This window comes from Protobothrops mucrosquamatus, unplaced genomic scaffold (genome assembly GCF_001527695.2).
Source record: "Protobothrops mucrosquamatus isolate PMUCROS unplaced genomic scaffold, P.Mucros_1.0 scaffold773, whole genome shotgun sequence".
Classification (NCBI taxonomy): domain Eukaryota; kingdom Metazoa; phylum Chordata; class Lepidosauria; order Squamata; family Viperidae; genus Protobothrops; species Protobothrops mucrosquamatus.
This window is the reverse complement of record NW_015387041.1, coordinates 102,032-127,556: the sequence shown is the minus strand read 5'-3', so window position 1 is coordinate 127,556 and position 25,525 is coordinate 102,032. Positions and strand designations below refer to the sequence as shown.

At 39.7% G+C, this 25,525-nt stretch overlaps 1 protein-coding gene across 1 annotated transcript in view; it reads left to right on the top strand.

The window, feature by feature from the left end:
* Nucleotides 1–25,525, top strand: part of TRPC5 (transient receptor potential cation channel subfamily C member 5) — a 118,207-nt gene that overhangs the window by 71,461 nt on the left and 21,221 nt on the right. Inside the window, exons 4-5 of the mRNA XM_015818630.1 lie at nt 3,087–3,226; nt 11,144–11,466. Coding sequence (XP_015674116.1) covers nt 3,087–3,226; nt 11,144–11,466 — 463 coding nt within the window. The remainder of the gene's footprint in view (nt 1–3,086; nt 3,227–11,143; nt 11,467–25,525) is intronic.

Genomic DNA, 25,525 nt, shown 5'->3' with positions numbered 1-25,525 from the left:
TCCTCCTCCTCCTCCTCCTTCTCCTTCTTCTCCTCCTCCTCCTCCTCCTCCTCCTCTGTAGCACTGTTGATATTATCTAGTTGAGTAATGAAACATCTGTAAGGAAACAATTAAGCTCAGACGGTGCCACCCCACAGTTCTCCTCCTCCTCCTCTTCCTCCTCCTCCCTCCCCCGCAAACCCCCCTCACTTCTAGCACTGATGATATTATCTAGTTGGGTAATGAAATGTCTGGAAGAAAACAACCAAGATCAGAGAGCACCAAGGGCCCCACAATTCAACCTCTTCTATTCATAAGGGAAAAAATGTTTTGCTTCTGGCAGCATGAAGCCAGCCTTTCAACTGTAATTCCAAAGAGACAGAAATAGACAAAAGGCATCGAGAATGCAACAACACGTTTCAATGTGGACGGCTACTGATGGTGAATGCTATTATTACTATTGTTTCCTCTTTTCTGAATCACCCAGACTGCTCTCATTTCTGTGTTTGGAAAAGCTGCAGGTCCAGATCTTGACCATCTCATGATTAAACAGGCGCAAAGCAGCACCGCCCACCTATGAAAATTTCGCTAAAATGTTTTTTTTCTTTGCTAAAAAAAAGAGGCCAATTTTCTTTCATCAACTGAAAAGGCAATCAGGTGGAGAAGATAAAGCAGTTCCTATCCCAGGGGTAGTCAACCTTGGCTCTTTTATGACTCGTGGTTGACTACCCCTGTCTATCCCATGTGGCTTAGCTAGGATTCCCTAGAATTGAACAGCAGTCTGAACAATCCCAGTCATTAAACCAATCAGAGTGATTCAAGATAAAAAAAATCATAGCAATTACAGAGGTAAAAATAATTACACAGTGGTAGAATTAAAAAAGGAGGAAGGGATTATCTGTTTTCAGTGTAGAGTTCTAGTTAGAAGAGTTGTGTTTAGAACTCTAATCCTCTTGAGTTGGATCATCTGGACATTTGGCACCCCATGGTCACCCTCCATGGACTAACTCTAATCCCTAATCCCTAACCCTAACCCTAACCCAGGGGTCTTCAAACTTGGCCCTTTTATGACTTGTGGACTTCAACTCCCAGAATTCCTCAGCCAGGCACACGTGCCTGGCTGAGGAATTCTGGGAGTTGAAGTCCACAAGTCATAAAAGGGCCAAGTTTGAAGACCCCTGCCCTAACCCTTAGCCACTCAAAATCCAACATCGGAATGAAACTCAATTTTAGGAGTCAGCCTCCCAGACTAGCCAGCAGATCTAAATACAGATCTTAATACAAATAGCCTTCGACCTACGACCACAATTTACCCCGAAACCTCTGTTGCTAAGTGAGACACTTGCTAAGTGAGTTTCGCCCCATGTCATGAACTTGCTCGCCAGAGTTGTTAAGTGAATCACTGCAGGTGTTAAATTAGTAACACGGTTGTTAAGCGAATCTGGCTTCCCCATTGACTTTGCTAATCAGAAGGTCACATACGGGGATCACGTGATCCCAGGAATGAGTCAGTTGCCAAGCATCTGAATTTTGATCACATGACCATGGGGATGCTGCAATGGTCGTAAGTGTGAAAAATGGTCATAAGTCACTTTTTTCAATGCCGTTGTAACTTCGAACAGTCACTAAACGAACTGTGGTAAATCAAGCACTAACTATAGTCAGAATGAAAAATCAAAGGTTAGGGCTGCACAGAGATAGAAAAGGCTTAAGGAACTGTTGCAGATTAATAGAATAGAATAGAATAGAATAGAATAGAATAGAATAGAATAGAATAGAATAGAATAGAATAGAATAGAATTGGAAGGGACCTTGGAGGTCTTCTAGTCCAGCCCCCTGCTCAAGCTGGAGAACCTATACCATCTCAGACAGGTGAATGTCCAGTCTCCTCTTAAAAATCTCCAGTGATGGAGCCCCCACGATTTCTGGGGGGTAAGCTGTTCCACTGGTTGATTGTCCTCATTTTTTAAGGCAAAAATTCTCTCTTTGAAAAGTTACACGGAACGTCTACGGACCAGTCCCCTTGTTAGTTTTTGAACTTTTATCTCGATACTAACAAGTTAAAAATCTAGCGACATCCATCTTTTCTGTTTGAAGACATAGCCTGTCCCTTCCATTTCAAGCCATCTGTTGCATCCTTGTAATTAATCAGTTTTGTGTTTGATAGAAAAATAGGATGAAAGCGTCTGTGGAGATTCGCAGTCCTCCAGGTTGTCCCAAAGGTGCTTTTTCAAGAGGTAACTGGACTTTCTTGGTTTTCTTTGAAGATGTTTTGCTTCTCATCCAAGAAGCTTCTTCAGCTCTCATGTCTTCAAAGAAAAACAAGAAAGTCCAGTTGCCTCTTGAAAAAGCATCTTTGGATTTGATGAAAGGGAGGGGGGGGGACAGGACGGATTTTAAGGATTTTAGAGTGAATTTTAAAATTGACTGAATCAGAAGAGATGACAAAATTAACTGCTTTGATTAGAGACAATGGATTAGACAACTTTATAATGAACTAGAAGCTGTTTGTGGACGTTCTCCATGTTAAATAACAGATAATTAATAGAGGGATTTGAAGATTAGTGTAATGTTTGGGTTAACCTGTTGACTTTTTTTTTACGTATATAATTATGATTAGATGTTGGGTCGATTTGATTATTAGACTTGTTTGTCTAATAATTGTCTTATTTGTTTATTTAATATAGTATTTTTGTTAAATAAGGATGGGAAAGCTTATAACTACTTGTTAAACCATTATGTAAGGGGGGGAGAACCTAACAGGTTTTTTTTATTATTTACTTTTCAGCATCCAGCCAGGGTGGATTTTTTATGTTTAATGTTAGATCTACTTGAAATTTGGATTTGTTTTTTTTTTCCTCCTTTTTCTGTACACAAGAACTTTTTTTCTCATTGTTAGTACTGGATGTTCGTTTTCTGGTCATCTGTTTTATTCTTGTTGTTAAAAGAAATAAATTAATAATAACAAAAAGCCCAGGATGGAATCTGATGTTTCCCTGCTGTTATGTTTTAATTAACTTTTCCAAAGTGTTCTGCTTTGGCGCCCAATAACGGTGACTTCAGAGAATTGAAAGTTGTCTTTTCACCCTCTCTCCCCCCCCTTACAGGTTTTATTTGGGGAGAAATCAAAGAAATGTGGGACGGCGGCTTTAACGAGTACGTGCACGACTGGTGGAACCTGATGGATTTTGCAATGAATTCTCTCTACTTAGCAACCATTTCTCTGAAAATTGTCGCCTATGTCAAGGTATCGTAAATGAGTGCAGCATGTAGATTTCTTTTGCATTCCTTTTTTTTTTTTACAATTCTTCTGTTAGATGACAAGGAAATTGCTTTTGAGTTCTTTTTCCCCTCCAAAAAGCCAGAAGGAAAATTTCTGCAAAATCTTAAGCACGCTGGCATTTAAGTTCGCTCTTAGATATATGTGTGTGTGTGTGTATGTGCATGCACATATGTGTGTGTTGTCTTTCGCTGTGCAGTCATCTCTCAAATGCTCTGCTCTTTGCTTAGTTTCCCTGGCTTCCTTTAAAAAAAAACAACCCAAGGGAAGAATAGCAGAAAATACGGAGAGCACTACGTGGTAACTCAGAGGAACAAAATCAGATCAAATAGAGACTCCGAAAAGAAAGGAGAAATCTATCATAAGGCAAACGGAGAAGGAGAGGATGAAAAATAGATGTTTGCAGAGAAAAGAAATAGGAAAATGTTTTTTTGGGACAGTTTTACGCTGAATAAGCAAATGTTTATGGCCTCCACAGCTTTGTTGCATCTTTCTGTGGCCCTTAAAGAAAAGAGTTCATACAGAGAATCCCTGCAAATGCTTTTGGCTCTTCTCTTTTTCTAATGCAAATCCCTACCTTTTCTTCCTTTTAACTTCTTTCCATGTATTGTCTTGGTTCATTGTTACTACCCTAAGTTTACCCTGGCTTGTCCCACCTAAGATCAGGAGAGAAGTAGCAGCAGATGTCAATAGAAGAGAGTGATCCTTGACATCCTCTGAACCAGTGTTTCTCAACCTTGACAATTTTAAGGCATGTGGACTTCAACTCCCAGAATTCCACAGCCAGCATTGCTGGCTGTGGAATTCTGGGAGTTGAAGTCCACATGCCTTAAAATTGTCAAGGTTGAGAAACACTGCAGTCTGAACGGATGTAAGTCCAAGCCTGCCAACTCAGATCTAGGAACAGCTTGACGGCAAGAACAAACATTCTTGAGGGTCCATGAGAATAAAACCAAATTAAAAGGTGGAGGAAGGAGACCATCCAGCAAGGAATAACATTAAAGGAGGATATGGCTGAAGGATCTGACTTCCCATATGTTACCTGGAGGACCCTGAATAGGTTGAGAGGTGGAGTGCCTAAATGTAAAACCAATATGCTCAAGTGGAGGCTTTTAGTGGATAACAACACACTGTGTTAATGTGGAGCGACACAGAGCCCGGCCCATCTGCTGGCATGTCAGCTACTATCACAAACATGTGCCCATAATGACTTATTTTTGGCCAACAACAAAGTAAAGAAAACGACTTTATTCTGGCAGTTTAAAGTTTGATCTAGACATAGAAGAAGAATGATTAGCCTGGCTTAAGAACAGTTCTTCAAACAAATCATGACTACAAATGGTGTTTAAGTTGGGCTCTTTGGCTTGCACCAATTTCAGATGTTGTGTTGCTGTTCCTCTGTTTCGTTATTTAAGAGTTTGGATGCTTCTTCTCGAAACAACGAGTCCCTGCTTACAATGAATGCATGAAAGAATATAAAACTCATGTTTGAAACCCAGAACAACAGCCAGTGAAAGAACAATCAATATACTCTAAACAGCTGCTGGACCAGAGAACTCAAATCAGTAGAAATAAAATTAAATGAAGGACACACTGCAGTGTGAAAGGGAATAAAAAATACACCATCGAAGCATCTTTGGTGCCAAAAAAAAGTTAATAGAATAAATGCCAAGCTTGCTTCCTTATAAAATGTATTCCAAAACTTTGGGAGGGGGTGGTTATTACTAAAGTAAGCAGGGATTAGCCAAAGTCATTATTTCCCACCCATTACAGATAGTCCTTGATTTCCAACCATTTGTTCATAATTAATAATAGAATAGAATAGAATAGAATAGAATAGAATAGAATAGAATAGAAAGGGACCTTGGAGGTCTTCTAGTCCAATGGGGAAGGCAGATTCACTTAACAACCGTGTTACTGACTTACCAACTGCAGTGATTCACTTAACAACTGTGGCAAGAAAGGTTGTAAAATGGAGCAAAACTCACTTAACAAATATCTCGCTTAGCAATAGGAAGTTTGGGCTGAATTGTGGTCGTAAGTAGAGGACTACCCGTATAGCAAGGGAATGATCTTTTTTGACTGGCCACCTTTGATTGCTGTCTGGGCAATTGCTGTCCTCCTGTCAAATAAACTTCATTTCTGCTTCAAGCAATTATCCTGAGTCCACCTTTATCCTCTTCCTGCCTATCAGACATTCCAAGCTCCTGCTTGAGCAGGGGGCTGGACTAGAAGACCTCTAAGGTCCCTTCCAGCTCTATTCTATTCTATTCTATTCTATTCTATTCTATTCTATTCTATTCTATATAAATATTCTATTCTATATAAATATTCTATTCTATTCTATTCTATTCTATTCTATTCTATTCTATTCTATTCTATTCTATTCTATTCTATTCTATTCTATTCTATTCTAGTTTTTTTGCCTCTGAGAAAAAGATTCTCCCTTCAACTCAGGATTACATTCCACCTCAGGTGGTGGCCAAACGGAGAAAACCTGAACTTGCAGTGATAAACACTTTTAACTGCATTTGTCTTTCTCTTGGAGACTTTTTCCTGGGCAAGAAGTGGAACCAGGAGAAAATGGCAATTGTACCATTTTCAACAGGACTTTTTTCAAAGTTGGCCTTCAGCTATTGGAATTCTCTGCTCCTGGGAGCCCTCTTGAATGATGCTCCATACGGAATCAACATTATTATATTTTAGCAGGTTTCTGCCCTGAAGCTTCTTTTTTTGGTTTGTTTCCCCTACGCCCAGTTTGATACTAATTATAATTATTAGACTATATATAACTACTTTGGATTTTGATGCTGATAAGGATCTTTTCAATGGATTCTATTTTTCCTTTTCGTGCTTAGCTCTAGAAATAAGCCCTAGCTACAAGGTTCTTTACTCTTTTGCCTGGCTATTCAGTATAGATCAACAAGACATTCTTAGCTGCTCTTTTTTGGTCACTGAAAATATTCTGTGAGCAGAGATCAAAATTCAACGATGTTTAAAGGTGGGCACCATGTTTCAAAGGAGAAGCGTTCCAACTTTGACACTGATCATTTGCAAAGTAACACAGTTATCTGGCCTTGAACTGAGCTACTCTGTTTTCAGAATGGAGGTTGGAACAGCTCTGTTTAACCACTGGAACTCTTCCAGTGTACTCAGAATGACCCGTTTAAAGAATAGCACGGATGTTCTGAGGTTGAAATATTTTGACATCAGAAAAAAAGGTTCATAATTCACATAATGTCACCTCTGAGAACCAGGAGTCTTTCCCACATACGATTACTGACTTCTGCTAAATAGTCTCCTATGCAATGATCTGTGATCAGTGAGATCAAAAGTTCTTTTATGGACATCAGTTTCTTTTTTTTTATTAAAAAGTTTTATAAAAGTTACAATATTTACCCCAAAGCCGACCCACCCTAAACACCCCCCCTCTCCCTCCCCCACTTCCCAGAGCTGAATACAGGGTTACAAATATAATAATCATAATCTAACTAACAATAACCAGCTATATAAATAACCAAGTCCATAATGCGCTTTAACTCCCTTTAGCATAAATATAAACACATTAAAAGTAGACATAATAATAATAAAAACATAAACAAACTAATATCCTAATTATTAAACAATACAATATCCAAATTATTAAACAATACTAATACTAAAAATAATAATAATAATATCATATAATTAAAACTAATAAAGATTCCACTATAATAAATTATTATTAATAATAATACTCTAAAATTTACTCATAAGATAAATGGAACTTTTTAGTCCCGACATAAGTTTCATTCTATGTATTTGAAATTTCAATTATCCAACAACCATCTGCAGAAGTTCAGATAAGATCAGTTGGTCCATGCATTAACTGCGAGTGAGGAATACATCCACAAACCACGTGGTTGAGACAAGGAAGGGGTGTCCACCTCCATATAAGTGATGTCCAGCTGTAGTGTCATGTGGGGATGACTTTGAGAAATGGAGGAAGAGATGCTGCCTAGGGAATAATCAGAGGGCACAGACCACAACACCAAACAGACAGAGAAAGACACCACCCTAACTTAGTCTGTAAAAGAGATGGCAGGAGATTTGTAACTATCAGACTTACACTGAGAGAACTGAAGAAGCGTCTTGGATGAGAACTGAAACGTCTTCAATGAAAAACAAGAATGTCCAGTTGCCTCTTGAAAAAGCACCTTTGGGACAACCATGATCTGGATGAATGAGTATCTCCATAGTCAATCGGACTTACAAGATTCTGTTAATGTTGCCTTATAGTAAAGTTGAATTAGCTCATCTGATTGTCTTTCTCTCTGATCTACCTGGGACGGCTGATATCAGCTCTCTTTGACATTCATTAGAATTTGGAATGCTGCCTTGAGCATTTTGGCAAGAAAGGGCCAAAAACTACCCAGGACAAGAAAAAAGATGAGTCATTGAATTTTTTTTTCTTTAATTAAATTGAGCTCATTAGAGTTTGTCCTTCAGTTTATTCCCCCTTCTCCCCTCTAAAACAAAAAAAAAACCCTGGGTAGGCAAATGATTTAATGAAGTTCTGCCTTTGTTGTATTCAGCAGACACATTGACCACGAACCAGCACATTGGGGAGAAATTTGTCAGAGACCACAAGACACATTTAGTATCCTAGAGCCCTCCTGGCATCCATTTTAAAGCAGCATCTCACTCTCTTCTTGTAAATTCCAGAGAAAGACCCAGTGAAGTGATAAAAGTGAGTTTTCTAAGAGCCTTCTATAAATCAAGTTCTACCCATGACATCCACGGATGTAGAGAACAGTTTGAACTGTCAGAAACTATTAGAAGTCATGTCGAAATGGGTTTGTACGCAATTTCAGATCCTCTGTGCTGGAAAAGAATTGCTTTTATTTATTTTTTTAAAGAAGTTTAAGCATTCTCCATTCCTATAACTCAATTGAATTTATGTCTTGGTCAGAGGTAAGACAAATCCATTTGTATTTTCCCCCAAGGGGAGCGGGGAGAGAAATAAAATATCTGACCTTAAAAAAGTAAGCAAAATATTTGCTCCATAGCTCTAGAGTAGAATAATTTCTTTTTTTCTTTTTTCTTTTTTTAGAGAGAGAGTTTCTCAGTGAAGCAGCCATATTGATGGCAGCCATTTTACTTTCTCTTGAGATGAACTGCTGTCTGTTGGCTCAGCTTTCAGTGGAGCATTCCTTTACATCAAATGTCTGCAGTGGTTTGCTAGGCAATGACCAAAAATAATTCTTTGGAGGAAGGTGGTTGCAAAGTCATTGGGACCACATCATGTGAGGCCTGCTATTATAATTGTCAAAAGACGAGAATATTTGTAGCTCAAGATTGAGTTGTGGGGTCCTTGATGCTCTCTGAGCATGGTTGCTTCCTTGCAGATGTTTCATTTTCCAGCTAAGTAACATCATCAGTGCTAGAAAGGAGTAGAGTTTGCTCTCTGCTTATATACTAGTTGTCATAGTTCCGACAGATGAAACTCTTCAAAGAACTTTGAGGCATTGTTTACCTTAAAGAATCTTTATTCAAGTTGCATGGCATCCACATGTACATGGTTGAAGCCAAAATCTGAATTCTCCTCCCCTAAACACATAATATCAAAGCACAATTCCCTCCTTTAATTAACAGTCATAAATCACATTCTCCAATTAGTTTGAAATGCCAACCTTCCCTCCAGTTCTTCAACCGCCATTCCTTATCATCTCTTATTTCAAACAGCCTTGAAAAAACTCTCTACTAGGAAGTTGTTATGTCTAACTTATTCCCATTCACATTCTTCCTTCTTCCCCCCAGCATCATCTAATTCTAACTCTAAAAGTAACACACAAGTTAAGGGGGAAATGGCTGCATTTTCATATATTGTCAAAGCAAGAACATCAGCCTAATCAAGAAACCATAAGGGTATAAGGCAGGAGACCTTATAACATCCCAGACTAATGGTAATCCAATCCCTTCTTAAAAACTTCCAGTGACAGAGCACCCAAAACATTGATCTGTTGGAATTGTCCAGAGAAATGTGTCTTAGCTGATATGTTCTACTCTTCTCCAGACCTCCTCAGATATTTTAAGGAGGAAACAAAAAAATCGTATTATTTCACTTTAGATGTTTGTTTCCTCTAACAGTTGATTTGGTGCAGAGCAGAAGTAAAATTTTGCAGAAAAGATTTTTTTTCCTTCCAGGGAAAATGTATAACTCATTTCTCAATTATTCCCCAAGACTACAGTGTTAAATATTTATTGCAACTCTCAGTGAGACATACCCCACCCCATCTCAAACAAATCTTGTTGAATTCCCTTTACAGAATATTTAACAAACCTCTCTCCCCCTCCCACCCCCCAAGTGCGCCACTTGCTTTTCTTGGCAAGCAAAATTCAAACACAAACTCAAACTTATTTCAAACTCAAAATGTTTTGAGATCACCATGGCCCTTTTATAAGTTGAGCTGAGCTCAGAAGAAAAGTGATGGGCTCTGACACTGATGTTTTGAGGTTCAGGTTGAAATAAAATGCTTCAGCTGTTTTGAGATTTGTTCCAGTGGAAGCCAGCCAACTCAGTTGTTCCAAAGTGACATTTTGATGCGGCTGTTTTGTTCTGAGCTTGAAATAAGATGCAGTTCCTACTTCATGCACACTCCTAAATGACTGGAGGAGGTTTGTCCTTTAATCACGGGATAATTGATCATGTCTGGTCATCGGGACTGTGTCCTAATGGAAGGGAGAGATGGCCTGCTTGTTTCGGTCTGCTATGTCCATGCATTGGGAATCAAGTACAGGTAATTCTTGACTCATGACCACAATTGAGCCTAACGTTTCTGTTGCTAAGCGGCACATTTGTTACGTGAGTCTTGCCCCATTTTACGACCTTTCTTGCCACAGTTGTTAAGTGAATCACTACAGTCGCTCCGTTAGTATCATGGATGTTAAGTGAATCTGGCTTCCCCATTGACTTTGCTTGTCAGAAGGTCGCAAAAGTGGATCACATGACCCTGGAAACTACAACCACCATAATTATGAGTTAATTGCCAACTGTCTGAATTTTGATCATGTGAGCATTATTATTATTATTTCATGGATTTATATGCCGCCCTTCTCCCTATAGGACTCAGGGCGGCTTACAGCATATTAAAACACATAAAACATCGTCCCCCCATAAAAACCTATTAAAAACCAAATATTTTTTTTCCGCTGTATAATTAATTAAGATTTAAATTAAAAATTGTCCCTATTTAAAAAATTCTCCCTAGGCCAGACCCGCTTGTTGAAAAAGCCATGTCTTGAGGGCGCGGCGAAAAGGTAGGAGGTCCGGAATCGTCCGGATCTCGGGGGGTAGTTCGTTCCAGCATGGGGATGCTGCAAGGGTTGTAAGTGTGAAAAATGGTCATGAGTCACTTTGTTCAGTGCCGTTGTAACTTCGAACAGTCACTAAACGAACTGTTGTTAGTCTAGGCCAGGGGTAGGCAACCTTGGCTCTTTTATGACTCGTGGACTTCAACTCCCAGAATTCCCGAGCCAGCCATGCTGAGGGGAAAGGGAGAGGTTTCTAAGCTGAACCATGCTGGCTCAGGAATTCTGGGAGTTGAAGTCCACGAGTCATAAAAGAGCCAAGGTTGCCTACCCCTGGTCTAGGACTACCTGTTTGGGGAGGCCTTGGAGGGAGGGAGTGAACTAGAGGGAGATAACCCCCTCTGTTTGGTAGCAAAGCCTTCCATTTTCGTGCAATTTGTCTAGTCTGCCTGCTTGCATGCACTCGTGTGAGGGAGAGACTGAGTGTGAGTGAGCAGAACGCTTTAGCGACATGAAATAATGTGCCTTCAAGAGTTGACTTGCAAGCATTCACCTGTGTTCCTTTCCCTCCCCTCCCCCTATTATTTCTTGCAGTACAATGGTTCCCGTCCAAGGGAGGAATGGGAAATGTGGCACCCAACCCTGATAGCAGAAGCCCTCTTTGCCATTTCAAACATTTTAAGCTCCTTGCGTCTCATCTCCCTGTTTACAGCAAACTCTCACCTGGGACCCCTGCAGATCTCTCTGGGACGTATGCTGCTAGACATTCTCAAGTTCCTCTTCATTTACTGCCTGGTGCTGCTAGCTTTCGCCAATGGACTCAACCAGCTTTATTTCTATTATGAGACGAGTGCCTCCGAAGAACCCAACAATTGCAAAGGGATCCGTTGTGAGAAGCAAAACAATGCCTTTTCCACGTAAGGCTAACTCACCTGGATTTCCTTGTTGCATCCAGCCCTTGAATGTTCTCTCTCTCTCTCTCTCTCTCTCTCTCTCTCTCTCTCTCTCTCTCTCTCTCTCTCTCTCTCTCTCTCTCTCTCTCTCTCTCTCTCTCTCTCTCTCTCTCTCTCTCTCTCTCTCTCTCTCTCTCTCTCTCTGTCTCTCTCTGTGTGTGTGTCTCTCTCTCTATGTGTGTGTGTGTCTCTCTCCCTCTCTCTCGTATAGTTCTGATATTTTGTCACAGCATCTGGAGTAGCAAAAAATGCCTTTTTTTGTTCATAGGTGAGTGTCGGTCTCAATTGTCACGATGTGAGGTATCTCAGGCAAACATATTGAAAAGGGTAAAGTTGAACTCCAGCCTTTGACAATGACCAGACACCTAGGCATTTCTGTTATTCTGTTGTTTTTTTTAAAAAAAGCAGAGAACAGCAGAGGTGTTCTCAAAGAACTGACTGTCCTAAGCTGGGTTTCTGGAGGGTAGCTCTTCACTGAGGCTAGATCCTTTAAAAAGAAGCATGCAAAAATATGACTGCCATCCCTGCAGAATGGATGTGGTGGATATGCTCACAAGCTCAGAGAAGGTTGCCACTTAAGAAAAACAGCCTTTGTTTCTTTACCGGGGATCCTGTGATGCTGGGTTTTTTTCTAGCTCATTGTGTTTGTGTGCGTTTCTTTTCAAGCTAGATTTCATCCTATTCCATTGAAAAGCAAGAGAGCTGCTAGATTAAAGTGAAGTACCTTGTGATCCAATAATGCCTTTCCAAAATGAAAAATGGGAACTGTGCTCCTTCATCTATAAAAATCAACAAAATCTTGCAAGCCTGAAAGTACAAATCTACCACCATCCCTTTTCGAAGCCTGATAAGTTAGAGTTTCTTTCTCTGCCCTTATGCAGCTGTGGGCTATTCTGTTTCTTATCTGATCATTTCCTAGACAGCATCTCTTCCCCCATCTTTCATTGGCCTTTCCCAGATATCATTATAGGTAGAACATAGGTGCAGTGGCTCAATGGCTTAATGACCCTGGAGATGGTCTCGGCTACAGCCTCTGCGTGGCTGGATGACTCCCATCACTCCCCTCAGCTTCTGTCCCTCTAACAATTTGAAAGCATGTTCTATGCAGGTAGATAGATAGGTACCAGTTTGGTGTGGAGATGAGTTGGTACTCTGTGCAGATAGTCAGATTCCTGATGGCTCCGAACCTTCCCACGTGAGATGCCCATTTGTGAGGCTACTCTGGGAAGGAAGAGTTGTTTATCTTTCTCTCTGGGAAGCACGTAAGCATGTCCTATAACAGGGCTGGTACGTTGGCAAACCAAGCTATTATTCTGCAACAGCATTGTGGTCTCCTGGCTATTGTAATACCACCATACACTAATAATAATTATAGGTAGAGTATGATAGGGTACAGTGGGGGATTGGGATGGGCTGGAGTGGAGTGGAATAGGGTAGGGTGGGGTGGGAAATGAAAATAAAGTTGTGCACTTAACCAGCATAAGAATCAAAACCAGAGCTAGCAGCAATTGTGACTAAGCAAAACTCCATGATATCTTTGGACATTTCACTGGAAAAGTCAGCAAGTAACTTTAATAGGCTACCAACAACATCAATTCAAATGTGTTAGCATTCGAAGAATATTTGGGAGGAAACATGAAGAAAACATTACAAACAGAGCAACAGTGAAATGCATAAAAGAAACTGTAAAATTTAACACGAGTAAAGTACCGTAGCAGGACTCAATTTAAACCCATGGAGCAAACTTTATATCACCTGTGATATCATTTCTTTCATAAGAAGAATAGTCCCAGAAATGAATTTCCTTACAAGTAGTCTGTAGAATTTGAGTCAAAAAGGAATGATATAAAGTATGTGTGATCTACTTGGTTAATTCCTTAAGAGAGGGTTATTAATAGGTTCTGTGAATCTATTAAAAGGAATTGGCAAAAGGTGTGCCATTGATTCAAGAGACATTGAAGGACAAGCCTGTACCATTCTGAATATGGGACATTTGCACATCTATCTTGGCAGAATAGCAATAGCCATAGCACTTATATATCGCTTCACAGTACTTTACAGCCCTCTATAAGTGGTTTACAGAGTCAGCTTTTGGAACCCAACAATCTGGGTCCTCATTTTACCGACCTCAGAAGGATGAAAGGCTGAGTCAACCTTAAGCCGGTCAGGATCGAACTGTTGGCAATCAGCAGTGAGTTAGCCTGCAATGCTACGTTCTAACCACTGCACCACCACGTCTCAGTGGTTAGAGTCTTACAGTGGTTAGAAGATAAAATGTTAGTTGGGCAAGTAAACTGTATGTTGGTATCTTGGGATAAGGTCACGAAAATGGTAAGAAGCCAGGACAGAGAATGTTTAGGTAAGGTCCTAACATTAGTTGATAACATCTTTGGCCTGTTGATATCCTATAATAGAGAGTAAAATGCTGCAAAACAGAAAAGTTCTGTTTCCAGATAGGTTATCCATGTAGCATTTTCTCTCACTTTCTCTCCCCTGTGCATATGTATATACACACACACACATACACAAACATTCTTAAACACAAGGACAAGTATTAGGGAAGGGAAGGGAAGGGAAGGAAAGGAAAGGAAAGGAAAGGGAAGGAAGTAAATGGATGAAAAAGGGAAGGGAAGGAAAAAGGAAAGGAAAGGAAAGGAAAGGAAAGGAAGTAAATGGAGGAAGAAGAGAAGGGAAGGAAAAAGGAAAGGAAAGGAAGTAAATGGATGAAGAAGGGAAGGGAAGGAAAGGAAAAAAGGAAAGGAAAGAAGGGAAGAGAAGGAAAAAGGAAAGGGAAGGAAAAAGGAAATGGAAAGGAAGTAAATGGATGAAGAAGGGAAGGGAAGGAAAGGAAAAAAGGAAAGGAAAGAAGGGAAGAGAAGGAAAAAGGAAAGGGAAGGAAAAAGGAAATGGAAAGGAAGTAAATGGATGAAGAAGGGAAGGGAAAGGAAAGGAAAGGAAAGGAAAGGAAAGGAAAGGAAAGGAAAGGAAGTAAATGGAGGAAGAAGGGAAGGGAAGGAAAAAGGAAAGGAAAGGAAGTAAATGGATGAAGAAGGGAAAGGAAAGGAAAGGAAAGGAAAGGAAAGGAAAGGAAAGGAAAGGAAAGGAAGCCTCTGTGCTGTGATGTATTGCACACACAAGTGGAATATTTAGAGTATTTCTTCAGCTAGTTATGTCTAAAGAAGACATATTCTCCATTGTGGGTGATAACATTAATCTTAGCATTGCTTGCTTAGTTGGCTGGCAGATCAATTCTCTAAGTCTAAGAGGTCGATGGGAAACGCTCGCTTGGCAATTGAGCTCTGCAGTGCTTGCAAAACCTCAGAGAGGAGCCATTCACTGGCTCCAGTTTTTGGCTCCTGGTTTTTAACCAATATTTTCATTTCTGCTGTCTTTAGAAATACTGTATCTTCCCTTCCTTCTGTCCCAAAATAAATGAATGGCTGTGTACCTTTCAGCTAATTTCCCCAAAATTTTTCAGGAGCAAATATTGACAAGATAGCTTTCTGATGCCTAGAAAATGAGTTTGTTCTTTGGTTTATAGGGAAGGATACACAGATTTAAAATGTAACCTTTAATATCCAATACTTTCATCCTTGAATTGTTCTTGTTTTATGTAACAACGAAAAGGCAGATATTAACTTGATGAATTGGACAGATGGCCCGCGTCATTTTTAAGCGTATGGGAAGATTTCAACACATTGGTCTGAGTTGCCGTCTGACGTTATTTTTAATCAGGAGAACTTAAGTTCTGAAATGGGATGGCCAATGTTTATTTAGACACAACAACCATATTCAAAATATTAAAAACATTTATAAAAATTAAATATCAGTTAGGAATGGAAGATGCTGATCCTGCAGGGCCTGGTTTTCTTGAGAAAATAGTCTGAGTTTGTTGGCTTTGAGTTCCAGCATGGCCAAAAGCTATGTGGGTATGGGTGTACAGGTAGTCCTTGATTTACAACAGTTTATTTAGTGACTGTTCAAAGTTACAACAGCACTGAAAAAAGTGACTTAGGACCATTTTTGACACTTAGGACTGTTGCAGCATCCTCGGGATCAAAATTCTGATGTTTGGCAACTGATTCATATTTATGACGGTTGCAGTGTCCCGGGATCATGTCATCACTTTTTGCAATGGGGAAGTCAGATTTACTTAACAACCGTGTAGCTAACTTAACAACTGCAGTGATTCATTTAACAACTGTGGCAAGGGAGGTCATGAAATGGGGCAACACCCACTTAACAAATTTCTCACTCAGCAAAAGATATTTTGGGCTCAGTTGTGCTTGTAAGCCAAGGACTACCAGTATTATGGGAACTGGTCCAGCCGACCTGAAGAATATCAGGATTAAGAGTTAAGAGTCAAGACTCAAGAGCAGCCCATCCTTTGATTAAGTCTCTCATCACGTCTCATGTTTCTCAGGCAAAATTGTAGAATAAACCAATCTAGAGTAATTGGGTCACCCAACATCTGAACATCAGGCGAGCAACTTTATCTTCCTACTCCAGACCGAAGCTGTTCTGGATCGATAACAGCTCAGCCAAAATCAGAGTTTAATGAAGGACATCCCCTTCACTGTTTATGTACTCTTAAACTGCATGACCTGTTCCCTGGCTCAACCGTCTAATTCCTCAGGAACTGTGGAAAGGAAGAACAGAAACATCTCCTATTTCTTTCACAGTGAGGAGAGCTGAAACAGCAGAGAAAACAGTGGCAGGAATGAAGGCAAATATACGTGTCCCAGGATAACGTTGCAGGATCGGTCACCTGGATCACAGATTTAGTCTTCCGAGCCTTGGACTCATGCTGGAGCTCAGCTAAACAGTTGCAGTTTTGCATAGGTAGCCCTTAAGCTCAAATCCCACTGCAGTTCTACAACCGGAGCCCATACACAGACACAACTGCAATTAAAATCACTTAACAGTTTAGACATCCAAAACAAATAACCCCTTGCTTAATGAAGAGAAGGCTTAGGGATGACATGGTAGGGGGTATGACAGATCAACGTATTCTCCAAAGCCCCTGAGGGCAAGACAAGAAGTAATGGGTGGAAGCTTGTTGAAGACAAAACCATCCTGGAACTAAGGAGAAACGTCCTGACAGTGAGAACAATTAATCAGCGGAACAGCTTGCCTCTTGAAGTTGTGGGTGCTCCATTGCTGGAGGCTTCCGGAAAAGGTCGGACACAGCCAATTGGATGGTATGAAGATTTTGCTTTGGATAGGAGGCTGGACTAGAAGACCACCAAGGTCCCTTCCGACCCTATGATTGTATGATGAGGATCAGTGGTTGGAGAAAAAACCCTCAACATCCTATTTGCAACATTCAATGATCCGACCAGCATTTGAACATCAGCACAGGTAAAACTTCACAAACACAAGCCCTGTAATATATTATGTGGTGTGAGGGGGCTTAACATTGGAAAGAGGGGGCAGGGAGAGAGAAGTATTATAGGAAACAAAGAAGCAGCAGGGCCCCTTTGAAGGCAGAGCAAATTCACAGCAACGGCACTTTCACTGGTGTCTCATTTCTGAAGTTCTGCATGCCTGCCTTGAAAAGCTGAAACAGTCATGATTAACACCCCTGGTTCCAAGTGACATTTTGCACTTTGAACAGACACGCAGCAGGAGTGACGTGCTAAGAATGGACTACCTGCGAAACAACAAATTATGTCTGTGGGCCGTGGAGAAGGACCAACCTCGCAATGTGAACTCAAATGCCATTTTTGAGTGTGTTACGTTGAAGTTCCCCCTTAAGATAAACCAAGGCCTCTCTCTTTCCCTGTCCCGAAGAACATCCCCAAAAAGCAGCTTCCAAATAATCAGATTTAAGAGTCCTAGAGGAGATCAACCCCGACTGCTCTAGAAGGCCAGATCCTGAAGTTGAAACTCAAATATTTTGGCCACCTAATGAGAAGGAAGGACTCACTGGAGAAGAGCCTAATGCTGGGAAAGACGGAGGGCAATAGAAGAAGAAGGGGACGACAGAGAATGAGGTGGCTGGATGGAGTCACTGAAGCAGTAGGCATGAGCTTAAATGGACTCCAGAAGATGGTAGACGACAGGAAGGCCTGGAGGAACGTTGTCCATGGGGTCACGACAGGTCGGACACAACTTCGCAACTAACAACAAGAGGCCTCTGGACCCAGCACTGCACCCTGTTCCTTGTTACATCTCAAGCTTAGCCTTCGTCTGTTCTTATTTTGGAAAAAGTCCAGCTCCTTGAACAGCTATGTACTTTACTGACAAGGGAAGGGTCAATTTGTTAATAATTCATTTTCAAATGTTTTCTCTCTGTGTTCTTTGCCACTGATATCCTAACTGGAAACTGTTTTGAAAGCAGAGTCACAGGGGAAAACATTAACACATATGGAGGCCTAGCAGAAACATTCATATCACATCTGATTCTTCCCTCTGGCATCTCCACCCTGATGTGTGTGGCTTCAGCATCCGTTTGCAATCAGCGGTAGCTGCAGGGTGCAGAGGAGATGAAAGGGCTAGCTATTGCTTAATCTAGCCATTTGCAATTGGAGTCCTCCAAGAGTATTGGGATTACTAGTCTTTTATTATCACAGTAACTGACCAGCATTACGGAAAATAATTACAGAGCTGTAGTGACACCGGTTAGGCCATAGGAGACAGGATAAGAGTTAATTTAGCTTTTTACATTTAAAATATGCCAGTGATCTCCTGGTACAGCCAAATAAAGTTTTTAAGAAGGGTTCAGTTTAGGTGTCCTTCTGGGGGAGATTAGAAGTCATCGCAGCTGGAGAAAAAATACAATGTACATAAAACTTGTCTGATTTCCCCAGAGGAAAAAGTGTAATTAAGAGGCATTTGAATGAGTTTCTATAGAAACAGGGGTGGAATAAAATACAGAAACATTGATAAAATAAATCCTTAACTACTCCATTACAATCAGAGCATAATTTTAGGGCTTCGGAAATCATCCTCAGTCGACATTTGAAAACTCTCGGAGGTTAAACATTGAAGCTTGATGGCAAAGCAAACAAATATGTTGGTTGAAGGATCTAGCTGGATTGAACCTATTGATCTGGTTCCCTAATTGTATTTAAGTCTTCTGCTGTGTTCTGACTATAGTATCTTGGCTTCCTAGCCTGATCATCAGCCAGCAGTGCCTCAGACGAAGACCCATGAGATTTGCACATCTAAGAAAATGATTACTTATCAACCAAGTTTAAAGGCCCAGCCTTTGTTGGGTGGAAAACTAGGTTTAACCTAAATATAAATCTAAGTCATGCCTCATCTTCAATCTGGGTCTGGTTCCATCTCAGCATAGACAGCCACACGCTACATTGACTTGTTTGATGAAGGAGGAACTACTTTTATAAGGGACTGGAAACATTTATAGACTTTTTGCTGCAAATGGATAAAAATGAACTGCCGATTTCAGGATTTATTGATTTAAAATTTCTGGTTTATAGGAAGCAAGGAACCAAGATATGTAGCATGGGAGGTAATTACTAGGTTTGGTAATTACTAGGTTTGCAACTACTGCAAAGAAGATTGGAAATTGTTGCTTTAGATAGCTTTCTTTTTCTTGCTTTCTTGTTATTCTTTGCTTTTTCTTTTCTCTATTTCTTCTTTGTGTTTTTAAAATCTTTGTAATTGTAAAATCTTCTTTTAATAAATTTGTTAAAGAGAGATAGATGGATGATGGATGGATGAAAATAGCTAGACAGACAGACAGACAAACAGATTATATACCAACTTTCCCCCACAAATTTAGATTAAATGGCTCTATAGTAAAGTGATTGCGTAGACATAAGTAGATTGATGGCCACTTTTGGCCATAAATGGCTTTACCAAGAGATTACAAATTTAGTTCCTCTAGCATCCATCCATCCTTTGATCATTCTAAGAATCCTAAGACATATGAATGCTGCAAATCTAGGAAAAAACCTTCTAGTATTTAAAACATATCTAGGTTCATCTCCCAATTAATATATTTTATCCTCTCCAAGAAGTCAAGGTCTTAATTTGATCAGAGCTAAACTGCAGCAAGTGATCTTCCCAACTGGGGGAGAATATCTTCAATGTTCTTCTCAACCCCCCCCCCCCTGGAAGCTATGCCAGAATGACTGTATCAACAGCTCTGGATTTTTGGTGAAGGGAAGAACTATTTAAAGATCCCAGCGTGGAATTGATGCCATATATAATAATTCAGTGGGAAGAATAATGTACATTTGCTTTACCTTCTTATTTGGTATGGCTTCCAAAAAGTGCCCATTTTAGGTCTTCTGTCTGATCTTTAATGCGTGGTTTATTTATAAAGATAAGCAGTTGATAGACTATTAAAGAGGCTGGTCTTAAATGTCTGCCAAAGATTCTTCCTGGAGATTGAATCAAAGGCTTGTTTGAGATCATTGGTGCTGCAAATAGGACTGATTCTTGATTTGTGCATATATTTCTTTACCAAAGATCAAACACTGGCCCAAAGTCAAGCATCCGATACAGAGCCAGCCTGTCCATCAGCCATGATGTTATCTAAATCCTGCAATGCCTAATACCAAGAAAGACATGTGGACTGAAATTAGGGACTGAAAGGAAAACATATGAAGAATGGCTGCAGGAATTGGGATGTCTAGTTTAATGAAAAGAAGGACTAGGGTGACACGATAGCAGTGTTCCAATATCTCAGGGGCTGCCCCAAAGAAGAGGGAGTCAAACTATTCTCCAAAGCGCCTGAAGGCAGGACGAGAAGCAACGGATGGAAACTAATCAAGGAGAGAAGCAACCCAGAACTAAGGAGAAATTTCCTGACAATTAAAATAATTAATCAATGGAACAACTTGTCTCCAGAGGTTGTGGTGCTCCAACACTGGAGGTTTTTAAGAAGAGACTGGAAAGCCACCTGTCTGGAATAGTATAGGGTCTCCTGCTTGAGCAGGGGGCTGGACTAGGAGAACTCCAAGGTCCCTTCCAACTGTTATTCTGAGATTCTTCCAAATTGGGCTCTTTATTGTTTCACACCTATAGATAAAGTCTTGCCAAACTGAAGACTCTACTGTCTGCATTTACAATACACTCTGGGAACCATTAAGGAGGGGCTGTCTTCATCCTCTTTCTCTCACACATCTGGGCTGAGTTACCTCTCACTCCTCTGGAATGCCCTCCCTCCCTCCTGGAAATCCACCTCCTCATTACAGTTCCATCACAATCCAACCACTGATCCAATTTGCAGAGGAAATGTCAGATAGAAAGCTAGACATGATTAAGAAAGAGATTGAAAGACCCTTCCTACTATTCTTAGTGGGCTTTATCATGGTTAGAGCCAATCTTTAGAGAGTTTGTTCATTTATTAAATTTGTTTGACACCCATCTCACTGCAAGGCGATTCTTGCAGATTGAGGTTGGGGTAGCTTGCTCGATGTTGGTGTAAAACAAAACCAATATGAGCAGCCAGCAATCCAGGGAGAAGAGAGTCTCTATTCCCCACTCCCCAACTGTTTACTTCGTCTCTGTTTGAGCAACTTAATACCTCAGCTGAAGACCAGATAGGCAGACAGCCTGTGTCTGCCTCCCAAGAGAAAGAACGAATGTTTTTTATCTCAAATAAAGCCGGGAAAAAAATTGTGATCTTGCCAACAAGAGGAGACAGCTCAAGTCCTAGTGCAGATAATCTCCAAAGTCCTGCAGACTCATTAATTCTCATTGCTGTTACCACTTGTCCCCGCACAGTTTAAAGCATTCTTTTTGTCGCCCACTTTGGACTTGCCCAACCTTTTTCTGTTCGACAATACTCTGTTATGGACTTCATTAAGGTTCTCTCTGTTGGCTCAGAATGTGTCAACCAGCCTGTTCTTTGTCCTTACATATCCACAATAAATAATTTCATTTTTTTTTTAGTAGTCAGTGTTTGTAACCGTTAGCAAATCTAGTTAGTCCTTCTTATCATGACTTTGGTTGACAGGGATAATAAAAGAATGAATCTGGGAGAGATGTTCAGACTTCCGTCTCCTGGCTAAGAACATCTTGTTCACAGATGACCATGTGCAAAAAGGCCTTAATACGGCGTCCAGGTTTGAGCTAACTACAAATATATTTTGGGGAGAATTTGGACTCAAGAACTATGGCAGATTTCAGATAGCTAGACAATTCTAGTTATTCAGCAGATGATGAGAGATTTCTATATAAAGAGTTATGCAGCCCAGGACTTACCCTGGGGATGCTTGTTTTAACATCCAGAGAACTGGGTTGCCATTTTATTATACTTTACTTCACTTTACTTCACTTTACTTTACTTTACTTTACTTTACTTTACTTTACTTTACTTTACTTTACTTTAATTTAATTTAATTTAATTTAATTTAATTTAATTTAATTTAATTTAATTTAATTAATTTAATTTAATTTAATTTAATTTAATTTAATTTAATTTAATTTAATTTAATTTAATTTTTTATTTCATTTTTAATTATTTTATTATTTTATTATTTTATTTATTTTATTTTATTTTATTTATTTTATTTTATTTATTTTATTTTTATTTATTATTTTATTTTATTTTATTTTATTTATTATTTTATTTTATTTTATTTTATTTTATTTTATTATTTTATTTTATTTTATTTTATTTTATTTTATTTTATTATTTTATTTTATTTTATTTTATTTTATTTTATTTATTATTTTATTTTATTTTATTTTATTTTATTTTATTTTATTTTATTTTATTTTATTTTATTATTTTATTTTATTTTATTTTATTTTTTTTTTTTTTTTTTTTTTTTTTTTTTTTTTTTTTTTTTTTTTTTTTTTTTTTTTTTTTTTTTTTTTTTTTTTTTTATTTTATTTTATTTTATTTTATTTTATTTTATTATTTTATTTTATTTTATTTTATTTTATTTTATTTTATTTTATTTTATTTTATTATTTTATTTTTATTTGTATCCTTCCGTATTACTTTTACAAATAATTCAAGGCGGCAAACCTATCCGACACACCGTCCTCCTCCTCCTCTTTTCCCTACAGCAACAGCCCGGTGAGCTGGGCTGAGAGGGGGGGCCTGGCCCGAGTCGCCCTGCTGGCTTTCATGCCTAAGGCGGGATACGAACTCACGGTCTCTTGCTTTGTAGCCTGGTGCTTTCACCACTAGATCAAACCGGCTGTCTATACTGTGCATCAAATGGGGGCTTCCTTACAGGTGGTCCTTGACTTAAGGCCACGATTTGGACAGGAACGTCCATCGCTAAATGTTCCCAAAGGCGCTTTTTCAAAAGACAACTGGACTTTCTTTCTTTTTTATAAATATTAAGTTTTATAAGGGTAGGGAAGGTGTAAGATCGGTATGGATATTGGATGAGGTTGGGGAATGGAGTTGGGATGAGGGTAGGGACAGGTACAGTAGTGGGGTTACCCCCAACAAAAAATTCAACGCTTTAGCAAGCAGACTATCGTCCGGATACAAATATTAAATGATAGTAATTAATATAATACTAAACAGTTATAATCACTAATAATAGCAATAGTCATAAAGGTAAAGCTTAGTCAACTGGACTTTCTGAGAACTGAAGAAGCCTCTTGGATGAGAAGCGAAACGTCTTCAAAGAAAAACCAAGAAAGTCCACTTGCCTTTTGAAAAAGCACCTTTGGGACAACCAGGACCTAAAGAACTGAGAATCTCCATAAACATCGCTAAGCAATGATTTTATTTTAGGACCTTTTCTGCCATAGTCAGTAGATGAATCACAGGATCTTTAAGCGCATGTGACTTTCCTGTTGACTTTGCTCGTTGGAAGCTCCTTGGGCAGGTTGCAAATGGCATTCCCATGACTCTGGGACACCGCAACTCTTTGTAAATACATGCTGATCCCCAGGTACCCAAATTCTGATTAGAATAGAATAGAGCTGGAAGGGACCTTGGAGGTCTTCTAGTCCAGCCCCCTGCTCAAGCAGGAGAATCTGCACCATCTCAGACAAGTGAGTGTCCAGTCTCTTCTTAAAAATCTCCAGTGATGGAGCACCCACAATTTCTGGAGGCAAGCTGTTCCACTGGTTGATTGTCCTTACTGTCAGGAAGTTTCTCCTTAATTCCAGGTTGCTTCTCTCTTTGTTCAGTTTCCAGCCATTGTTTCTTGTCCTACCCTCTGGTGCTTTGGTGAACAAAGTGACCCCCCTCTTTCTTGTGGCAGCCCCTCAGATACTGGAACACTGCTATCATGTCTCCCCTATTTCTTCTTTTCTTTAGACTAGCCAAACCCAAGTCCGTTCTTCGTATGTTTTAGTCTAGCCAAACCCGCAGCCGTTCTTCGTATGTTTTAGTTTCCAGGCCTTTGATCATCTTAGCTGTTCTTCTCTGAACTTTTTCCAAACTCTCAACATCTTTTTTGTGATATGGTAACCAAAATTGGCTGCAGTATTCCAGGTGTGGTCTTATTAGGGCTTTATAAAGCGGTACTAATACTTCTCATGATCTTGATTCTATGCTTCTGTTTATACAACCCAGGATTATATTAGCTTTTTTGGTTGCTGCTGCACACTGCTGGCTCATAGCCAAATGATCATCCACTAGGACTCCAAGGTCTCTCTCACAGTTACTGTTTTTAAGCCGGGTCTCGCCTTACATCACCTTAGGGATGCTATGACAGTCGTAAGTGCAAGGATCAACTATAAGTCATTTTCTTCAGTGTGGTCATAGTTTCAAACAATCATTAAAGGAATGGGCATACGTTGAGGACTATTTGTACTTGGCTTTTATATATTTGGACTGGCAGAATATCCAGAGAAATATCTTCATTATTACATTAAGGATGGTGCTAAATCATTCTGAGACAATTTAGGAATAGTGGTCCAAGCACAATAGATGGCACCAACTGTTGGTGATTGGTTAAATAATCTTTGTAAATGGACAGGAATAATGCAGTAGAAGATGCAAAAGGGAAGAAGCGTGGACAAGCATTTTCCCTTTGGGAAAAAAATATTCCCCATTTCTAGAAGAGTTTGCATGTGAATAGCAGAACGCACTTCTCAAATTCACACTTATTTTTCTCTCCTCTCTCCCTCCTCCTTGATTTTTGTACTGCCTGTAATAGGAAGAGAGAGTCATCATGTAGTGTTCTTTGAATGATAGCTGGAATGGATTTTGCTGCAGACACTAGAAAGTAGAAAACAGCTCTGCTGTCAAAAGATATCTTTAGAAAGCAGCTGCATTTTGATATTAGTTCTCCTCCCTTCTCTCTTCAAGTTTAGCTTCTTTGCCAGCTTAACAGATGTAGACTCTCTACTATAGACTTCCAGAAATGTATTCACATGAGAAAAATGCTCAGAGGCTTCTCTGAATCTGTGTCCTGGTTTTTCAAATGCCAAGGGAGAAATCTCACACTATTCGTTCAAGATTCAGAAGAATGTTGACAGAATTGAGCAGTGGGCCCTAGCCAAGAAGATAGCACTTAGCAATAGAAATAGCAATAAGACTTATATACTGTTTCACAACGCTTTGCGGCCCTCTCTAAGTGGTTTACAGAGTCAGCATGTTGCCCCCCCCAAAATCTGGGTCCTTATTTTACTGACCTCGGAAGGAGGGAAGGCTGAATTAATCTTGAGCGGGTCAGGATCGAACTCCAGACTGTGGGCAGAGTTAGCCTGCAATACTGCATTCTAACCACTGTGCCACCACAGCCTCTTTAACCTAACAAAGATTAGGGGAGACATGATAGCTGTCTTCTGGTGCTTGAGGGGCTGTCACAGGGAGGAGGGGGCTGACTTGTTCTCCAAAGCCCCAGAAGGCAGGACAAGAAGTAATGAGTGGAACCTTGTTAAAGAGATATCCAACCTGGAATTAAGGAGGAATTTCTTGACAGTGAGAATGATCAATTAATGGAACAGAGCTGGCCTCTCAGAGTTGCGGGTGCTCCATCACTGGAGGTTTTCAAGAAAAGATTGGGCAACCATTTGTCCAGAATGGAATAAGGTCTGCTGTGTTGGGCAAAGGGTTGGGCTAGAAGACCTCCAAAGTCCTTGCCAGTCCTATGGTTCTACATCAGAGTTGAGCTGAGAGTAT